General features: G+C 43.4%; 1 protein-coding gene across 1 annotated transcript in view; it reads left to right on the forward strand.

Moving 5' to 3' along the window:
- LOC139573617 (atrial natriuretic peptide receptor 1-like) overlaps positions 1–13,142 on the forward strand; it is a 62,806-nt gene extending 49,664 nt beyond the window's left edge. Inside the window, exons 16-22 of the mRNA XM_071397272.1 lie at positions 6,958–7,126; positions 8,832–8,978; positions 9,146–9,269; positions 9,399–9,467; positions 9,593–9,767; positions 9,863–9,961; positions 10,088–13,142. Coding sequence (XP_071253373.1) covers positions 6,958–7,126; positions 8,832–8,978; positions 9,146–9,269; positions 9,399–9,467; positions 9,593–9,767; positions 9,863–9,961; positions 10,088–10,245 — 941 coding nt within the window. The 3' untranslated portion in view covers positions 10,246–13,142. The remainder of the gene's footprint in view (positions 1–6,957; positions 7,127–8,831; positions 8,979–9,145; positions 9,270–9,398; positions 9,468–9,592; positions 9,768–9,862; positions 9,962–10,087) is intronic.
- Positions 13,143–21,078: the final 7,936 nt, after the last annotated feature.

Here is a 21,078-nt window from a genome sequence, read left to right on the forward strand (position 1 = left end):
AGACGAACTGGCACAGAGAGACAGGAAACACGGGGATAAATACACTGGGGAAAATAAGCTACACCTGGAGGGGGTGGAGACAATCACAAGGACAGGTGAAACAGATCAGGGCGTCACACTCTCGGCATGTCCAGCCCATCCATTATCTCAGCCAATCATGGCTAGCGGGAAGGTTCCTGCCTTTTCCCGTGGCTAAACCAACTAGGCTTGTAATTTATTCATATTTACAGATGGCAAACAAGTTTGTTATTAAGGCACAGGAAAGGCATTTCTGCACAAAAAAAGCATTTTGATAAAAAATTTAAATGTTCATGTTCAAATGCCTCTCCTGTGAAGTAGTGACATGCAACATACTCCTAGTTTCCTGAAACTAGTCACATTTGTGCTCCCATACACTTTTGGTCATAAGCACGCTTATTTGCACATAAACACAGATGTATTATAAAGAAAGAGAGAATACCATTGCTGCTCAGTAAATTATACTCCAGATTGTGTCCAAGATAAACATTGTTTGTATGTTTCTTCTATCAAAAGCATAACAAACAAACCTAACAAGCCTCCTTCTCCTCAAGGCTCTGTGGTCTTTGCTGACTGCATTATCGCAGAGTAGCGATAAGGCAATTAGAGCAACTCAAAACAAAAGCTGTTATTCTGCACATTGCACCCGCAAGTCTGTTTACTCAGGAAAGCTCTGTAGAAAACACAAACCTATCAAAAAACACATAACAGCTCCAGTGACTCAACAAAGCTACAGTATGTCGTTACATTTTACTCCATGTGAACTGTATTCTTTATATTTCAAGGTTCCTCCTTGACTCGACTCACAAATAAACATGACATGAAATTCAACAAATGAAGTGTAGACATCCAAATATTGACACAACCCAATGTTCATTTCAGAGCTGCTGACCAATATGCCACGATGTTAAAATGGAGACATGGAACAGTTTTGCAATTGCAACCATTTGGCAACTTAAACTAGGGAAAGTTCATGAATTTGTCGAACACGCTCCCAAAAGTGACAGATTTTTTGCCTCCTTTTCTATTTTCTCACTCAGCCCCTCTTGTACCCCACTTACCCTGAAGAGCCTACTCTAATGATATGGAGGACGAGAGCTAATATACCTCTCTGCTTTGTACTAAGGATAGTTAAGCCCACACAAACACTTGTAGGGACAAACACACAGTCACATGCTTTATATAACACAGAAACATATTATATTTGTTTACCTTCCACTGTACTGTTTTCTGTGTCTCTGTCTTAGAGTAAAGCAACACAATTTTAATAAAATATCAGATTGTAAGTACATAGCTGCAACCAAGATATTTATTTTTCATTTGAGCAGGGGTGTGTGACTCTTTAGAACGTTTTTTATTATCAGTCAAGATTTCAGATTAAATTGTAGTTAGTTTGGGAACAACAATCTGTCCTATCTTCCTTCTTTAGAAAACTGAAAAAGAAAGAGATTGGATTTCTTGCTATACAGATCAGCAATAACAGCTGTTGTTGTGTTCCAAGTCAAGTCTCCGTCACAAGGTGTTGAGGAGAAAACCTTGCTGTCACCCATGTCTGCCAACCACCACTGCTCAGTGAATTCGTTTTTTTTCAAAACCATAATTGCATGAAATTGTGCAAAGTTGTAGAAAATTGAACGTGATTGTAGTCGATTGCAAAAGTGGTGTACCGAGAGAGAAGCAAGTGTTTGTATTTGCTCATCAGAGTGTAACATGTTGTACTGGCAGACAGCAGCTGTTGTGTGACAGAAAGACAATGAACTGACTTAGAACCAGAGCATGCCATTTATGCCACTGACACCACTTTATGGTCTTAACTCAATTAGGCTGCATGGACTGCTGTTGGGTCTCTGTGTGTGTGTGTGCGTGAGTGCATCTGTGTGTGTGTGTGTGTGTGTGTGTGTGTGTTTGCATGCTTAATTTTTCTGAATGAGCGCAGAAACGGGAATAGGGTGAGAAATGATGAAAGTGTGAAGGAGAAGATAGAATACCTTGGGAGGGAGAGATAATGGAAAGATTGTGAAAGCATATGAACACAATGGAAAGGAAATTGGACTGGAATCTCTGAGAAGATGAAAGTAGAAGGAATGACACTAGATAGGAAATATAACATTTTACCATCTACAGGAATGCTTTATACACTGTCACGTTCTGACCATAGTTCTTGTGTGTTTTACTTGTTTTAGTGTTTGGTCAGGACGTGAGCTGGGTGGGCAGTCTATGTTGTGTGTCTAGTTTGTCTGTTTCTATGTTTGGCCTAATATGGTTCTCAATCAGAGGCAGGTGTTTTGTGTTTTGTGTTGTCTCTGATTGGGAATCATATTTAGGTGGCTTGTTTTGTGTTGGGGTTTGTGGGTGGTTGTTTCCTGTCTTTGTGTTCGTTTCACCAGAGAGGACTGTTTCGGTTTGCCACGTTTGTTATTTTTGTATTGTGTAAGTGTTCACGTTTATCGTCTGTCATTAAATCATGTTGAGCACGAACTACGCTGCGTCTTGGTCCGATCCCTGCTACACCTCCTCTTCAGACGAGGAGGAGGATGGCTGCCGTTACAGAACCACCCACCAAACTTGGACCAAGCAGCGTAGTAACGGGCAGCAGCGACAGCAGCGGCCCATTACACAGGACTCCTGGACATGGGAGGAAATTCTGGAGGGTAAGGGACACTGGGCTAAGATTGGAGAATATCGCCGCTCTCGTGAAGAGCTGGAGGCAGCTAAAGCCGAGGAGCGGTGGTATGAGGAGGCAGCACGGAAGCGTGGCTGGAAGCCCGAGAAGAAACCCCAAAAATTTATTGGGGGGGAGCTAAAGGGGAGTGTGGCGAAGTCAGGTAGGAGACCTGCGCCAACTTCCCGGGCTTACCGTGGAGAGCGAGAGTACGGGCAGACACCGTGTTATGCGGAAGAGCGCACGGTGTCTCCTGTACGTGTGTATAGCCCGGTGCGGTACATCCCAGCTCCACGTATCGGCCGGGCTAGACTGAGCATTGAGCCAGGTGCCATGAAGCCGGCTCAACGCATCTGGTCTCCAGTGCGTCTCCTCGGGCCGGTGTACATGGCACCAACCTTACGCATGGTGTCCCCGGTCCGCCAGCACAGCCCAGTGCGGGTTATTCCACCTCCCCGCACTGGTCGGGCTACGGGGAGCATTCAACCAGGTTAGGTTGGGCAGGCTCGGTGCTCAAGGGAGCCAGTACGCCTCACGGTCCGGTATATCCGGCGCCACCTCCTCGCCCCAGCCCAGTACCACCAGTGCCTACACCACGCACCAGGCTTCCTGTGCGTCTCCAGAACTCTGTTCCTCCTCCACGCACTCTCCCTGTGGTGCGTGTCTCCAGCCCGGTACCACCAGTTCCGGCACCACGCACCAAGCCTACTGTGCGTATCCAGAGCCCTGTACGCACTGTTCCTTCTCCCCGCACTCGCCCTGAGGTGCGTGCCCTCAGCCCGGTACCACCAGTGCCGGTACCAAGCACCAGGCGTATAGTGCGCCTCGAGAGTCCAGTGTGCCCTGTTCCTGCTCCCCGCACTAGCCTTGAGGTGCGTGTCTACAAACCGGTACCACCAGTTCCGGCACCATGCACCAGGCCTACTGTGCGCCTCAGCAGGACAGAGTCGGCCGTCTGCCCAGCGCCATCTGAGCTGCCTGTCTGCCCAGCGCCGTCTGAGCTGCCCGTCTGCCCAGCGCCTTCTGAGCTGCCTGCCTGCCCAGCGCCATCTGAGCTGCCTGCCTGCCCAGCGCCATCTGAGCTGCCTGCCTGCCCAGCGCCATCTAAGCTGCCTGCCTGCCCAGCGCCATCTGAGCTGCCTGCCTGCCCAGCGCCGTCTGAGCTGCCTGCCTGCCCAGCGCCGTCTGAGCTGCCCGTCAGTCAGGAGCCGCTAGAGCCGTCCGTCAGTCAGGAGCCGCCAGAGCCGCCCGCCAGTCAGGAGCCGCCAGAGCCGCCCGCCAGTCAGGAGCTGATAGAGCCGCCCGCCAGTCAAGAGCCGCCAGAGCCGCCAGCCAGTCAGGAGCTGCTAGAGCCGCCCGCCAGTCAGGAGCTGATAGAGCCGCCCGCCAGTCAGGAGCTGCCAGAGCTTCCCTCCAGTCATGAGCCGCCCTCCAGTCATGAGCTGCCCTCCAGTCATGAGCTGCCCTCCAGTCATGAGCTGCCCTCCAGTCATGAGCTGCCATTCAGTCCGGAGCTGCCATTCAGTCCGGAGCTGCCATTCAGTCCGGAGCTGCCATTCAGTCCGGAGCTGCCCCTCTGTCCTGAGCTGTCCCTCTGTCTTAAGCTACCTCTCTGTCATAAGCTGTCCCTCAGTCCGGAGGAGTTTCCTCAATCTAGTGGGGACCGTTGTGAAGGTTCCTAGGCCAAGGTCGGCGGCGAGGGTCGCCACTCAAAGGACGCTAAGGAGGGGGACTAAGACAATGGTGGAGTGGGATCCTCGTCCAGCGCCGGAGCCGCCACCGAGGACAGATGCCCACCCAGACCCTCCCCTAGAGTTTTAGGTGGTGCGTTCGGAGTCCGCACCTCAGGAGGGGGGTTCTGTCACGTTCTGACCATAGTTCTTGTGTGTTTTACTTGTTTTAGTGTTTGGTCAGGACGTGAGCTGGGTGGGAATTCTATGTTGTGTCTAGTTTGTCTGTTTCTATGTTTGGCCTAATATGGTTCTCAATCAGAGGCAGGTGTTTTGTGTTGTCTCTGATTGGGAATCATATTTAGGTGGCTTGTTTTGTGTTGGGGTTTGTGGGTGGTTGTTTCCTGTCTTTGTGTTCGTTTCACCAGAGAGGACTGTTTCGGTTTGCCACGTTTGTTATTTTTGTATTGTGTAAGTGTTCACGTTTATTGTCTGTCATTAAATCATGTTGAGCACGAACTACGCTGCGTCTTGGTCCGATCCCTGCTACACCTCCTCTTCAGACGAGGAGGAGGACGGCTGCCGTTACATACACTGAGTGTAGAAAACATTAAGAATACCTTACTAATATTGAGTTGCCCCCCCCACACACTTTCTCCCTCAGAACAGCCTCAATTTGTCGGGGCATGGACTCTAAAAGGTGTCGAAAGCATTCCACTGGGATGCTGGCCCATGATGACTCCAATGCTTCCCACAGTTGTGTCAAGTAGAGGTCGACCGATGGCCGATTAATTAGGGCCGATTTCAAGTTTTCATAACAATCGGTAATCAGCATTTTTGGATGCCGATGATGGCCGATGACATTACACTCCACGAGGAGATTGCGTGGCAGGCTGACCACCTGCTACGCGAGTGCAGCAAGGAGCCAAGGTAAGTTGCTAGCTAGCATTAAACTTATCTTATAAAAACAATCAATCTTAACATAATCACTAGTTAACTACACATGGTTGATGATATTACTAGTTTAACTAGCTTGTCCTGCGTTGCAAATAATCAATGCGGTGCCTGTAAATGTATCATCGAATCACAGACTACTTCGCCAAACAGGTGATGATTTCGCAAAAAAAGCACTGTCGTTGCACCAATGTACCTAACCATAAACATCAATGCCTTTCTTAAAATCAATACACATCTATATATTTTTAAACCTGCATATTTAGTTAAAAGAAATTCATGCTAGCAGGCAATATTAACTAGGGAAATTGTGTCACTTCTCTTGCGTTCTGTGAGTCAGGGTATATGCAGCAGTTTGGGCCACCTGGCTCATTGCGAACTGTGTGAAGACCATTTCTTCCTAACAAAGACCGTAATTAATTTGCCAGAATTGTACATAATTATGACATAACATTGAAGGTTGTGCAATGTAACAGCAATATTTAGACTTATGGATGCCACCCGTTCAATAAAATACGGAACGGTTCCATATTTCACTGAAAGAATAAACGTTTTGTTTTCGAAATTATAGTTTCCAGATTTGACCATATTAATGACCTAAGGCTCGTATTTCTGTGTGTTTATTATATTATAATTAAGTCAATGATTTGATATTTGATAGAGCAGTCTGACTGAGCGGTGGTAGGCAGCAGCAGGCTCTTAATTCAAACAGCACTTTCCTGCGTTTGCCAGCAGCTCTTCGCAATGCTTGAAGCACAGCGCTGTTTATGACTTCAAGCCTATCAACTCCCGAGATTAGACTGGCAATACTATAGTGCCTATAAGAACATCCAATAGTCAAAGGTATATGAAATACAAATGGTATAGAGAGAAATAGTCCTCTAATTCCCATAATAACTACAACCTAAAACTTCTTAACTGGGAATATTGAAGACATGTTAAAAGGAACCACCAGCATTCATATGTTCTCATGGTCTGAGCAAGGAACTTAAACGTTAGCTTTTTTACATGGCACATATTGCACTTTTACTTTCTTCTCCAACATTGTGTTTTTGCATTATTTAAATCAAATTGAACATGTTTCATTATTTATTTGAGACTAAATTTATTTTTATTTATGTATTATATTAAGTTAAAATAAAAGTGTTCATTCAGTATTGTTGTAATTGTCATTATTACAAATATATACAGTATATAAAAATCGTACGATTAATCGATATCGGCTTTTTTTTGTCCTCCAATAATCGGTATCGGTATCGGCGTTGAAAAATCATAATCGGTTGACCTCTAGTGACAAGTTGGCTGGATGTCTTTTGGGTGGTGTACCATTTTTGATACACATGGGAAACTGTTGAACGTGAAAAACCCAGCAGTGTTGCAGTTCTTGACACAAACCGGTGCTCCTGGCAACTACTACCATACCCCGTTCAAAGGCACTTAAATATTTTGTCTTGCCCATTCCCCCTTTTAATAGCACACATACACAATCCATGTCTCAATTGTTTCAAGTCTTAAAAATCATTTTTTTTACCTGTCTCCTCTTCATCTACACTGATTGAAGTGGATTCAACTAGTGACATCAATAAGGGATTCACCTGGTCAGTCTATGTCATGGAAAGAGCGTAATGTTTTGTACACTCCCCCTTCCTCTAGAAATCATGGACCGGGTGGCTCTGGGTGAGTGGCCGTGCCTGCGGCCTGCTGTCAACCCTCAGATCCACAGCCAGGAGCTGGGCCAACTCATGCAGCGTTGCTGGGCAGAGGAGCCCACCGAGAGGCCCGAGTTCAACCACATCAAACTGCTGCTACGCAAACAGAACAGGTGGGTGTAGGGGGGTGGAAGTGGGGAGTGTGTTCCATGATTCCATTAATGTCTGTGCGTCTCCATTCCAAAAAAAGAGTATGACTACAGTACCAGTCAAAAGTTTGGACACACCTACTCATTCAAGGGTTTTTCTTTATTTTTTACTATTTTGTACATTGTAGAATAATAGCGAAGACATCAAAACTATGAAATAACACATGGAATCATGTAGTAACCAAAAAAAGTGTTAAACAAATCAAAATATATTTTATATTCTTCAAAGTATCCACCCTTTGCCTTGATGACAGTTTTGCACACTTTTGGCATTCTCTCAACCAGCTTCATGAAATATGCTTTTCCAACAGTCTTGAAGGAGTTCCCACATATGCTGAGCACTTGTTGGCTGCTTTTCCTTCACTCTGCGGTCCAACTCATCCCAAACCATCTCAATTGGGTTGAGGTCAGGTGATTGTGGAGGTCAGGTCATCTGATGCAGCACTCCATCACTCTCCTTCTTGGTCAAATAGCCCGTACACAGCCTGGAGGTGTTGGGTCATTGTACTGTTGAAAAAAAAATTATAGTCCCACTAAGCGCAAACCAGATGGGATGGCATATCGCTGCAGAATGCTGTGGTAACCATGCTGGTTAAGTGTGCCTTGAATTCTAAATAAATCACTGACAGTGTCACCAGCAAAGCACCATCACACCTCCTCCATGCTTCACGGTGGGAACCGCACATGCGGAGATCATCTGTTCACCTACTCTGTGTCTCACAAAGACACGGCGGTTGGAACCAAAAATCTCATATTTGGACTCATCAGACCAAAGGACAGATTTCCACCGGTCTAATGTCCATTGCTCGTGTTTGTTGGCCCAAGCAAGTCTCTTCTTATTATTGGTGTCCTTTAGTAGTGGTTTCTTTGCAGCAATTCGACCATGAAGGCCTGCTTCACGCAGTCTCCTCTTTACAGTTGATGTTGAGATGTGTCTGTTACTTGAACTCTGAAGCATTTATTTGGGAATCAATATCTGAGGCTGGTAACTCTAATGAACTTATCCTCTGCAGCAGAGGTAACTCTGGGTCTTCTTTTCCTGTGGCGGTCCTCATGAGAGCCAGTTTCAGTAATAGCGCTTGATGGTTTTTGCTACTGCACTTCAAGAAACTTTAAAAGTTCTTGAAATTTTCCTGATTGACTGACCTTCATGTCTTAAAGTAATGATGGACTGTTGTTTCTCTTTGCTTATTTGAGCTGTTCTTGCCATAATATTCACTTGGTCTTTTACCAAATAGGGCTATTTTCTGTATACCACCCCTACCATGTCACAATATAACTGATTGGCTCAAACGCATTAAGAAGGAAAGAAATTCCACAAATTCCAAAACTTTTAACAAGGCACACCTGTTACTTGAATGCATTCCAGGTGACTACCTCATGAAGCTGGTTGAGAGAATTCCAAGAGTGTGCAAAGCTGTCATTGAGAAAAAAAGGGTGGCTACTTAGAAGAATCTCAAATATCAAATATATTTTTATTTGTTTAACACCTTTTTGGTTACTAGATGATTCCATATGTGTTATTTCATAGTTTTGATGTCTTCACTATTATTCTACAATGTAGAAAATAGTAAAAAATAAAGAAAAACCCTTGAATGAGTAGGTGTGTCCAAACCTTTGACTGGTATTGTATATATGTGTGTGTGTGTGCATGTGCGTGTGTGTGTAGGGAGTGCAGCACTAACATCCTGGATAACCTGCTGTCCCGTATGGAGCAGTATGCTAACAACCTGGAGGAGCTGGTGGAGGAGAGAACCCAGGCCTACCACGAAGAGAAACGCAAGGCTGAGGCCCTGCTCTACCAGATACTACCACAGTGAGTCTCTGCTTCTGCTATACACACACAAACACACACACACACACACACACACACACACACACACACACACACACACACACACACACATACACACACACACAGTGAGTCAATGCGATATACACACACACACACACAGTGCGTAATGTTACTGTCTGTACCTGCAGTTCAGTGGCGGAGCAGCTAAAGAGAGGGGAGACGGTACAGGCTGAGGCCTTTGATTCAGTCACCATCTACTTCAGTGACATTGTGGGCTTCACAGCCATATCAGCTGAGAGCACACCTATGCAGGTGAGAGAGCACGATCACATTGACACTACTCCCACAGGTGTGACAAGTTACAAAGATAGACTTTACAAGGGAGGCCATTGTCAAACCAAACAATTCCTATTCTGCTCTAAAAAATGTTTGCGTCTTTAGGTTGTGACCCTGCTCAATGACCTCTACACCTGTTTCGATGCCATCATTGACAACTTTGATGTTTACAAGGTAACATTATATTTCTCATCAATGTGCAGATGAAGGAAAGGAAAAGAGGAGATGAAGCCTCTATTGAGATCCTCCATGAGGACACACTGACCTCCCTGCCCCTGCTGTTTCTGTGGCGCCCCCAGGTGGAGACCATCGGCGATGCCTACATGGTGGTGTCCGGCCTGCCGGTGAGGAACGGGAAGCTACACGGCCGAGAGATCGCCCGCATGGCCCTGGCTCTGCTCAACGCCGTACGCACCTTCAAAATCCAACACCGGCCTGACCAGCAGCTCAAACTACGCATTGGCATCCACAGCGGTGAGCGGCACGCAATGGTCACATACTAGCAGACTCAGTGGTGATATACCAATTTCAGTTGTGTGATTGACCAATTCACTCCACTCTATATTCAGGCCCTGTGTGTGCAGGAGTGGTGGGGCTGAAGATGCCACGGTACTGTCTGTTTGGAGACACAGTCAACACCTCTTCACGACTGGAGTCCAATGGTGAAGGTAAGCCACAGAGTAGTCATACAACATGTGGGTTTTAAATCAGTTCCACAGATCTGCTGGTTTTCATATCTCTGTGGTAGTTAATTGACTAATTAAGGATTGCTCTCCTCACCTTCTCCCTCACAGCGCTGAAGATCCATGTGTCTGCGGCCACGCGTGACGTCCTGCAGGAGTTCAACTGCTTCCAGCTGGAGTTGAGAGGAGATGTGGAGATGAAGGGGAAGGGGAAAATGACAACCTACTGGCTACTGGGAGAGAGCAAGAGCAACGAGTCAACGAGCTAAGGGGACGAGCCAAGGGAAGGAGGGAGGAAGGTCATGAATGAAGAAGTGGTGGAGGCAAACATGAGCAAATAATGGGAACCACTGATTTGAAGTGCTGAAGCAAGTAATCAAATGAAGAGGCCTGGTGAATGAATGAGGTGGGGAGGGGGGAGGTAGATGAGGAAGAGGACAAGGAAGGAGGATGTGGAGAACTTTCTTCACTTCAGCCCTCCTGCACTCGAACATCTAGATTCTAAGGACATATAGAAAGCTACATGCTCTGAGTGTGTGTGTGATGTTCTGTGTCTACGTTTTTCCAGTTTTATTTCTATGTTGGAGGTTTTGGATGCAACACTGATGGTATTTTAGATCGGTAAAAAAAATTGGTTCACAAACACACCTTTACAGGAGGTTGTGGATATTGCTACCTGGTGGTCACATTATGTAACTGTTTTTTGAATTCATGTATTTTATGAGTACACAGTATCCCACTGGGCACAGACGTCAGTTCAACATCTAGTTTTGATTTAAATTTGGTTGAGTTGTCAACTAATGTGAATTCAACGTGAAATAAACAACAAATATCACTATGTCATTGGATTTAGGTTAAGAGTTGGGTGAAAAAAATACGAAATGCCCTTACGTTGATGACTTTTTTACAAATCCAATCAGTTTTCCATGTTGACTCAACATCATCACATACATTTTCGGGGTTGAAATGACAGAAATTACGTTCAAACGTCTTTTATCCAGTGGGATTTATAATTTGATTAATTTCCACTGTAGTCTTTGTGATTATGTATCCCCAGACCCCAACCACAATAACTGAGCCTACTCTGGAGTTAAAATGACTTGTTTGATGTGTGTGTGTGGGTGTGCGTGTGTCTAATGTCTCATCAGTGTATATGATTTGTATGTTTACAGTCATATCGGTCTTATTATTTTGTATAATACAGATGTTGTTTATTTCTCAATAGATTACTTTTCTATTGCCTAAAGGGCAATTCACAGAAATGCACTTAAGATAAAGTCAAGCATTCCACTTCTTCGGCACCATATACAGTTTCATTATTTTCACTGAAGTGTATGATTGCCTATGAATCTGTCTTATGAAGATTCAGTTTAATGCATTATTGTTGTTAGTGAAAACATACAGCTGAGCTTACATCATACACATCATACACATATGCCATGGCCGTCTCAGTCACCAGATCTCAACCCAATTTAATACTTATGGGATATTCTGGTGCGTTTTCCACCACCATCAACAAAATACCAAGTGATGGAATTTCTCGTGGAAGAATGGTGTCGCACTTGTAGAATTTATGCTAAGGTAAATTGAAGCTGTTCTGGCTCAACGCCCTATTAAGCAACTTTATGTTGGTGTTTCCTTTATTTTGTCAGTTACCTGTATTCAACAGTGATTGAAGACAGGTAACCGTTTTCTGCTGGAAAGACAGGCTCTTGACAGAGGATAGTTTTATGACAATTGTGGCTGGACAGCTGGACACACACTGGCTCCTGATTTCTGAATGGATTTGTCTGAACTGCTACTCTGAAAACACCCTGGAATAAAAATTAAGAGGTCACCAGGGAACTTTTAGAAAGGGTTCGCACTGAGAACCTCTGTAACTTTGCAATAACTAACTGCGTCGAAAGGACTTAATGAATTCTGGGGTAGATATGTATAAAGGACTAAATTAATTCTGGGGTAGATGTGTATAAAGGACTAAATTAATTCTGGGGTAGATGTGTATAAAGAACTAAATTAATTCTGGGGTAGATGTGTATAAAGGACTAAATTAATTCTGGGGTAGATGTGTATAAAGGACTAAATTAATTCTGGGGTAGATGTGTATAAAGGACTAAATTAATTCTGGCGTAGATGTGTATAAAGGACTAAATTAATTCTGGGGTAGATGTGTATAAAGGACTAAATTAATTCTGGGGTAGATGTGTATAAAGGACTAAATTAATTCTGGCGTAGATGTGTATAAAGGACAATTAATTCTGGGGTAGATGTGTATAAAGGACTAAATTAATTCTGGGGTTGATGTGTATAAAGGACTAAATTAATTCTGAGGTAGATGCGTATAAAGTTCCATATTTTGGTTTGGTGTTCACAGTAACCTTTGCGTTTCAGAGTCATGGAGAATGGTATTGTTTTTTGCGTCTCAAGACAACAGTGTTCATCATCTGTTGAGAAGTGTTGAACAGATCAATATTGTCTGTAAGACCTCATAAATCAGCCTGTCGACATGTATTTTCATCTCGTTTTTTCTGTTTGAATCAGTAAATATGGTATAAGTGTATTAGTGGCTGTTTTAGTTCTGTGTGTCCCTATCAGTGGTGGGGTGTATGTAAGTGTATTCACTATTCAGAGCATGTGTGTGAGAGGAGGGTAAAAAAAAGCAGACACCTTTACAAGTCTTTTACAGGTACGTTTTCTCCACCAAACCCTTTCATCACTTATCGAATCTCATTTAAACTATATCTGATCCCCACGTTCACTATTATCAAATATCTTTAGATTACTTCATTAAACCCTCCTCTAATCCAGGGCAGCCTTGACAAAATTAGCAATACTGTAGTTTAGGGTTCTTTCTCCCTGTACCTGTCCCTCTTTTCTCTTTCTCAGTCAATCATCTCTGACTAATCTCTCTCTCTCCCCAAGGATCAAATGTAACCCTTTCCCTTGGGTCAGAGCCCAAAGGTGGGTATTAGAATAAGCCTTAAACTGTAACCTGTCATCCATCATAAGGTAATGTAGTCATTATCTAATGTGTCTTGAAGCCTGTGAAGTATGTGTTTGATCTCTGTAACATCAAGTGCTTGAGTGAAGTAGACAATATATATATAACTGTTTCTATTTTGCTTTGAAATGTGGTACTAAAATTTATTTTACTCTATTTCCTTTATCTTGCTTGTTGGTTGATTCATTTCAACTGTCATATTTATTGTGGTAAAAACTGAAATAGACAAGGTACATTTTTATTTTTAATGCATTAATTTCTTCAAGTCAAGGACATGGATAAGTTAGCACAGAAGGAAAATAGGCCATATAGTAGGACAGTATACTGAACATTGTGTTCAAATGTTTGTGAAATTTATATGGGAAACCTAGACAATGTTGTGGATTGAAAGATCAGCAATGTTATTTAATTTGACCGTAATATCTCATGTGGCACATCAAGGGAGACTTTTTAAAACTAATTTCCTGCAATTCTACAAAGTTTGACTACTTATTACGCCTCTCTTGAGAGGTATTTTGAGGGATATATGGGTGTATTTTGAAAACACAGTATAAGTGGAAGCCCCCGCAAAAAATAATTGTTGGGGAAAACTACTTTTTCACCTGGATTTCAACACATTTTGCCATGGGGCAGAGAGAAAAATGTGCAGTTTTATCATGCTACTCTATATGTTTTGTCATGTGTCTGAGAGAAAATGTTGCAGTTTTAAAGCAAATGTTCAACTATTCTATACATTTTTCCACGGAGCAGAGAAAACGATAGCTAATCTCGTGCAATTCTTCACATTTTGCCACGAAGACGAATCGACCTGTACTGAATATTGGGGGCATCCTCCGTGCCAATTTCGCCAAGTGGCACATCAAGAGTCTGATGCCTGGATCCCTGTTCCCAAAATGTTGTCGCTCTGCACAAATGGAGCGTCTCTTTTCGCCGACCGGTACATTGCCCGAACTGAAGCCAGACGCTTCTCGAATAGTCGCTTTATTTGTCCATTCCCCGGGGAACACAGTGGCAGAGGTCCGGGATGATCATTGTCCAGACAGAGATGCTCAGAATGTCGATAGTTTTCTGACTGACGTGAGGCGCAACTGTGAGTTGACGCCGCGTTGTACGAAAAGGAGTGCGCTATCCACCTAGAGCCAGGGATCGTTTAAAAATCTGACAGAGGGCGTCTGATCTTTAGTCGACGAGGGTGTGCCGGCCCGTTGTGTCCCGTTGATCATCGTTGATCATGCAAGACTGTGTAAAGTCATCTTCAAAAATTAATGACTCCCACCTTCGGACGCAGGGTGAGGAAGCCGTATGGTGTTGTGATTTTGGGTAAATGCGGAAGAGACATTGCCGCCCGTGTCGTTGGATCCACCAAATCTTCTCTTGCCATGTATTGATGCTCCGGGAGAGGACCGTCGTGATTCAGTGCTCGACAGAAGACAGATGTGAGCGCGGCAACAGTGGAATTGTATAGCGACGTCCGTGGACCAGCGAGCATCCTTCCCGGTCCCTTGGAGTTTGCAGACATCGTGCGTGGCGCGCCTGTCCCGGGGGTGGAATGGTAAACTCTGGGATGCGGTCAGGTGTCATCACATGTCCTTAAAATATATATGTTTTTGTCTTTGCAGCCGTCTAGGTCGGTTGCAGTTGCGTTGACATTTTCGATTTTTCGGAATGGGATCCGATTACTTTTACGCACATCCACTTTTACGCACATCTAGACGGCGTTAACGAAGCCAGTAGACCTCACTGTTGGCCTGCTGTAGCTTATTGTTTTACATTTGCTAATATTTTGCTGTTGATTTAGTGTAAGACTTTAGGACCATATTCGACTGCAGACTAGATATGGAATGAAGGAGTGTCCAATTTCTCGGAGATATGCTTCTGAAATGACAGATAAAGCTGTGGCCATATATTTAAATTACAGGTATATCACATGCCTCATTGGTTCTCAGATACTATCACTTACTTATTGACGTCAACAAGCGGTGTCTTTTTCAGTCAACATCTGAACTGAACTCCTCCCACGGGGTTGGCTAACAGATGCCCTTGCCATGCTGAAGTTAACTTTATAAGCACCTCTGTGCATTCAAATCATCAATGACACTGTCATAAACCATTATTTTACAAGTGCTAAAAGCAGTGGCGGTCAGTGTCGTTTAAGATGAGGGAGGAGGATTTTTTTTTTCATGAGCATGGCCTTATTTCTATTACAACATATTGGATGACTCTCATTCATATTACATTCACCCAGTTCAATGTAAGAGCGATAGGTTTAGGCTACTATATGATACTCAAATTTTCACTATACCCATCATGAGGTTGTTACAACCTAGCTTATGAATGAAGTTTACAACGTAGGTGCACACAGGTCGAGAGACAAATTTGAGGTAACAGACAGTGACATTCAATACCGCCTTGCACACTCTTGCCTGATATAGGGTGTAATCATTAGTCCAACAGCTGCAAACAATGTTTATGTTTATCCCTGTTTTGTTTCGTTTGCTTCCGCTTAAACGTTTTTCAACAGAATCGGCGGAATGAATACACCCCTGATCACGTGTAAACACAGTTCACTCTCATAACAGCCATGTTGTATTCCTTCTCTTCCCTTCACTTGTGGACTTCAACGCACAACACATCAGCTGAATAGTCAGCATAGCTAATAGTAAACCCGCTACAATCATGCAGTAACATTAGTGTACAGTCAGTAAGCAGTTACACCAGTAGGCCCTGGTGGCAATAAACTTGTAATGCCAAAAGCTTACCTTGACTTGGAAGAGTTCCAGTGTTGTGTTGGAAAGTCATAGCCAGCTAGTTAACATAGCATCCCTCTGTTAGATCAGGGTGTTTCCGTAGGCTAAACTAGCTTGCTGCATTTGCTAGCTAAGTCAGTAAAACTGAAAGGGGGAGAAAAAAATGACTCTATTTCTCTCTTGCTTCTCCTTCACTTTGGAAGAAATTAATTTAACTGTTCAACTATAGTCTTTCTCTGTCTTTGAGTCAACTACTCACCACATTTTATACACTGCAGTGCTAGCTAGCTTTAGTTTATGCTTTCAGTACTAGATTAATTCTCTGATCCTTTGATTGGGTGGACAACATGTCAGTTCATGCTGCAAGAGCTCTGATAGGCTGGAGGACGTCCTCCGGAAGTTGTCATAATTACTGTGTAAGTCTATGGAACAGGGTGAGAACCATGAGCCTCATAGGTTTTGTATTGAAGTCAAGGAGGACGGAAGCTGGCTGTCCTCCAGCTACACTATGGTGCTACCCTCAGAGTGCTGTTGAGGCTACTGTAGACCTTTTTTACAAAATAGTATGTTTTAATCAGTTATTTGGTGACGTGATTATATTTAGTATAGTCTTATCTAAAAAGGATAACTTTTTAAATGTTTTACAATTTAAATTTGTATGAAATTCACTCAGGAGGACGGTCTTCCCCTTCCTCCTCTGATGAGCCTCCACTAGCTAAAAGATTACCTACTTCTGGCATGTCTTGAAGCCTGTGAAGTATGTGTTTGATCTCTGTAACATCAAGTGCTTGAGTGAAGTAGACAATATATATATAACTGTTTCTATTTTGCTTTGAAATGTGGTACTAAAATTTATTTTACTCTATTTCCTTTATCTTGCTTGTTGGTTGATTCATTTCAACTGTCATATTTATTGTGGTAAAAACTGAAATAGACAAGGTACATTTTTATTTTTAATGCATTAATTTCTTCAAGTCAAGGACATGGATAAGTTAGCACAGAAGGAAAATAGGCCATATAGTAGGACAGTATACTGAACATTGTGTTCAAATGTTTGTGAAATTTATATGGGAAACCTAGACAATGTTGTGGATTGAAAGATCAGCAATGTTATTTAATTTGACCGTAATATCTCATGTGGCACATCAAGGGAGACTTTTTAAAACTAATTTCCTGCAATTCTACAAAGTTTGACTACTTATTACGCCTCTCTTGAGAGGTATTTTGAGGGATATATGGGTGTATTTTGAAAACACAGTATAAGTGGAAGCCCCCGCAAAAAATAATTGTTGGGGAAAACTACTTTTTCACCTGGATTTCAACACATTTTGCCATGGGGCAGAGAGAAAAATGTGCAGTTTTATCATGCTACTCTATATGTTTTGTCATGTGTCTGAGAGAAAATGTTGCAGTTTTAAAGCAAATGTTCAACTATTCTATACATTTTTCCACGGAGCAGAGAAAACGATAGCTAATCTCGTGCAATTCTTCACATTTTGCCACGAAGACGAATCGACCTGTACTGAATATTGGGGGCATCCTCCGTGCCAATTTCGCCAAGTGGCACATCAAGAGTCTGATGCCTGGATCCCTGTTCCCAAAATGTTGTCGCTCTGCACAAATGGAGCGTCTCTTTTCGCCGACCGGTACATTGCCCGAACTGAAGCCAGACGCTTCTCGAATAGTCGCTTTATTTGTCCATTCCCCGGGGAACACAGTGGCAGAGGTCCGGGATGATCATTGTCCAGACAGAGATGCTCAGAATGTCGATAGTTTTCTGACTGACGTGAGGCGCAACTGTGAGTTGACGCCGCGTTGTACGAAAAGGAGTGCGCTATCCACCTAGAGCCAGGGATCGTTTAAAAATCTGACAGAGGGCGTCTGATCTTTAGTCGACGAGGGTGTGCCGGCCCGTTGTGTCCCGTTGATCATCGTTGATCATGCAAGACTGTGTAAAGTCATCTTCAAAAATTAATGACTCCCACCTTCGGACGCAGGGTGAGGAAGCCGTATGGTGTTGTGATTTTGGGTAAATGCGGAAGAGACATTGCCGCCCGTGTCGTTGGATCCACCAAATCTTCTCTTGCCATGTATTGATGCTCCGGGAGAGGACCGTCGTGATTCAGTGCTCGACAGAAGACAGATGTGAGCGCGGCAACAGTGGAATTGTATAGCGACGTCCGTGGACCAGCGAGCATCCTTCCCGGTCCCTTGGAGTTTGCAGACATCGTGCGTGGCGCGCCTGTCCCGGGGGTGGAATGGTAAACTCTGGGATGCGGTCAGGTGTCATCACATGTCCTTAAAATATATATGTTTTTGTCTTTGCAGCCGTCTAGGTCGGTTGCAGTTGCGTTGACATTTTCGATTTTTCGGAATGGGATCCGATTACTTTTACGCACATCCACTTTTACGCACATCTAGACGGCGTTAACGAAGCCAGTAGACCTCACTGTTGGCCTGCTGTAGCTTATTGTTTTACATTTGCTAATATTTTGCTGTTGATTTAGTGTAAGACTTTAGGACCATATTCGACTGCAGACTAGATATGGAATGAAGGAGTGTCCAATTTCTCGGAGATATGCTTCTGAAGTGACAGATAAAGCTGTGGCCATATATTTAAATTACAGGTATATCACATGCCTCATTGGTTCTCAGATACTATCACTTACTTATTGACGTCAACAAGCGGTGTCTTTTTCAGTCAACATCTGAACTGAACTCCTCCCACGGGGTTGGCTAACAGATGCCCTTGCCATGCTGAAGTTAACTTTATAAGCACCTCTGTGCATTCAAATCATCAATGACACTGTCATAAACCATTATTTTACAAGTGCTAAAAGCAGTGGCGGTCAGTGTCGTTTAAGATGAGGGAGGAGGATTTTTTTTTTCATGAGCATGGCCTTATTTCTATTACAACATATTGGATGACTCTCATTCATATTACATTCACCCAGTTCAATGTAAGAGCGATAGGTTTAGGCTACTATATGATACTCAAATTTTCACTATACCCATCATGAGGTTGTTACAACCTAGCTTATGAATGAAGTTTACAACGTAGGTGCACACAGGTCGAGAGACAAATTTGAGGTAACAGACAGTGACATTCAATACCGCCTTGCACACTCTTGCCTGATATAGGGTGTAATCATTAGTCCAACAGCTGCAAACAATGTTTATGTTTATCCCTGTTTTGTTTCGTTTGCTTCCGCTTAAACGTTTTTCAACAGAATCGGCGGAATGAATACACCCCTGATCACGTGTAAACACAGTTCACTCTCATAACAGCCATGTTGTATTCCTTCTCTTCCCTTCACTTGTGGACTTCAACGCACAACACATCAGCTGAATAGTCAGCATAGCTAATAGTAAACCCGCTACAATCATGCAGTAACATTAGTGTACAGTCAGTAAGCAGTTACACCAGTAGGCCCTGGTGGCAATAAACTTGTAATGCCAAAAGCTTACCTTGACTTGGAAGAGTTCCAGTGTTGTGTTGGAAAGTCATAGCCAGCTAGTTAACATAGCATCCCTCTGTTAGATCAGGGTGTTTCCGTAGGCTAAACTAGCTTGCTGCATTTGCTAGCTAAGTCAGTAAAACTGAAAGGGGGAGAAAAAAATGACTCTATTTCTCTCTTGCTTCTCCTTCACTTTGGAAGAAATTAATTTAACTGTTCAACTATAGTCTTTCTCTGTCTTTGAGTCAACTACTCACCACATTTTATACACTGCAGTGCTAGCTAGCTTTAGTTTATGCTTTCAGTACTAGATTAATTCTCTGATCCTTTGATTGGGTGGACAACATGTCAGTTCATGCTGCAAGAGCTCTGATAGGCTGGAGGACGTCCTCCGGAAGTTGTCATAATTACTGTGTAAGTCTATGGAACAGGGTGAGAACCATGAGCCTCATAGGTTTTGTATTGAAGTCAAGGAGGACGGAAGCTGGCTGTCCTCCAGCTACACTATGGTGCTACCCTCAGAGTGCTGTTGAGGCTACTGTAGACCTTTTTTACAAAATAGTATGTTTTAATCAGTTATTTGGTGACGTGATTATATTTAGTATAGTCTTATCTAAAAAGGATAACTTTTTAAATGTTTTACAATTTAAATTTGTATGAAATTCACTCAGGAGGACGGTCTTCCCCTTCCTCCTCTGATGAGCCTCCACTAGCTAAAAGATTACCAAAACGTTCAACCATTAATCGTGTTGATTAATGGTTTATAGAGCACAAAAACAACTTAACTAAGTTATATCTATTTTGTAGTCTCGGAAATCCCAGACCTAGCTAGGGCACCAGCACTGTGCTGGAACATTGTAAGATTGTGGGAGGCAACCCATCTGTCTAGAGACTCTAGTGAGACTAGCTACAGTATTTAGTGGCTGGGGAGAAATACTTTTTTCTCCTAATATATAGTAGTAGAAATTTAAATATATGGCAGCAAGTTCTCATGTATATAGCATTAAGAAATTATATATATATATATTTTTAAGCTTTTAGTCAAGTCAAGCGTTGAAGATTTTATCAGCAGTACAGCTCTAGGGTGGTTACATTACTACATTACATGTCCATTGGGCAGCTCTCTCTGGCTGTTGTTGCTAAGAATAGTGATTCTAAACACACTGACTGATGACTGTTATGTGACTTTTTTTTAACCAACTTTATATTGTTGCAATCTTTAAGTTAAGAACTATTCTTGCGTGCATATGTGTGATCGGCAATGTGGCTGGGTGCAAATACATATGAGTAAATATCAATGACTCTCAACTTCTTCTGGCTGGGAGGTATATTGAAGAAGCGTTTGGATGAGTTGAGTTCTACTTGTTCCATCTGGCTGGCTGCTCTCTTCTGTCCCCTTCTAGATGCCTCTAGGGTACAGCTGCTTTCTCCTTTCATCTGGCTGGCTGTTCTCTTTTGCCCCTTGTTGCTAGCCGCCTTATCTGATGTACGGGCAGAGCCCCCTTCACTCTGGCTGGCTGTTGTCTTCAGTCCGCTGCTGCCATGGACGGGTTTTGTCCCCTGTCGCAGCTTGATGAGCTTGAGGATCCATTTAGGCCTCTGCAGCTGGCTCCATTTCTTTTCCAGCTCCTTTCTTTTAATTTCTTTCTTTTTGATATCGTCCAATCTTTTAATTTCTTTCTTTTTTATGTTGTTCAGCTGCTTCTCTGTCAGGGGGAAGCCAATTGTCCTCAGGATCATCTTGATTTCATTGGGGTTGATGAGGTCAACAAGCAGGATGGACTCATATAGGACTTTAGCCTTTTGGGGCTTTGGGAGGTGGTACGGGTCAGCAGTAGCCCTGTGATCAGCTTTGCCCTTTGAGCCAAAAGATGGAGGTGTTGCTTCGCTGTTACC

Source organism: Salvelinus alpinus, chromosome 4 (assembly GCF_045679555.1).
Source record: "Salvelinus alpinus chromosome 4, SLU_Salpinus.1, whole genome shotgun sequence".
Classification (NCBI taxonomy): Eukaryota; Metazoa; Chordata; class Actinopteri; order Salmoniformes; family Salmonidae; genus Salvelinus; species Salvelinus alpinus.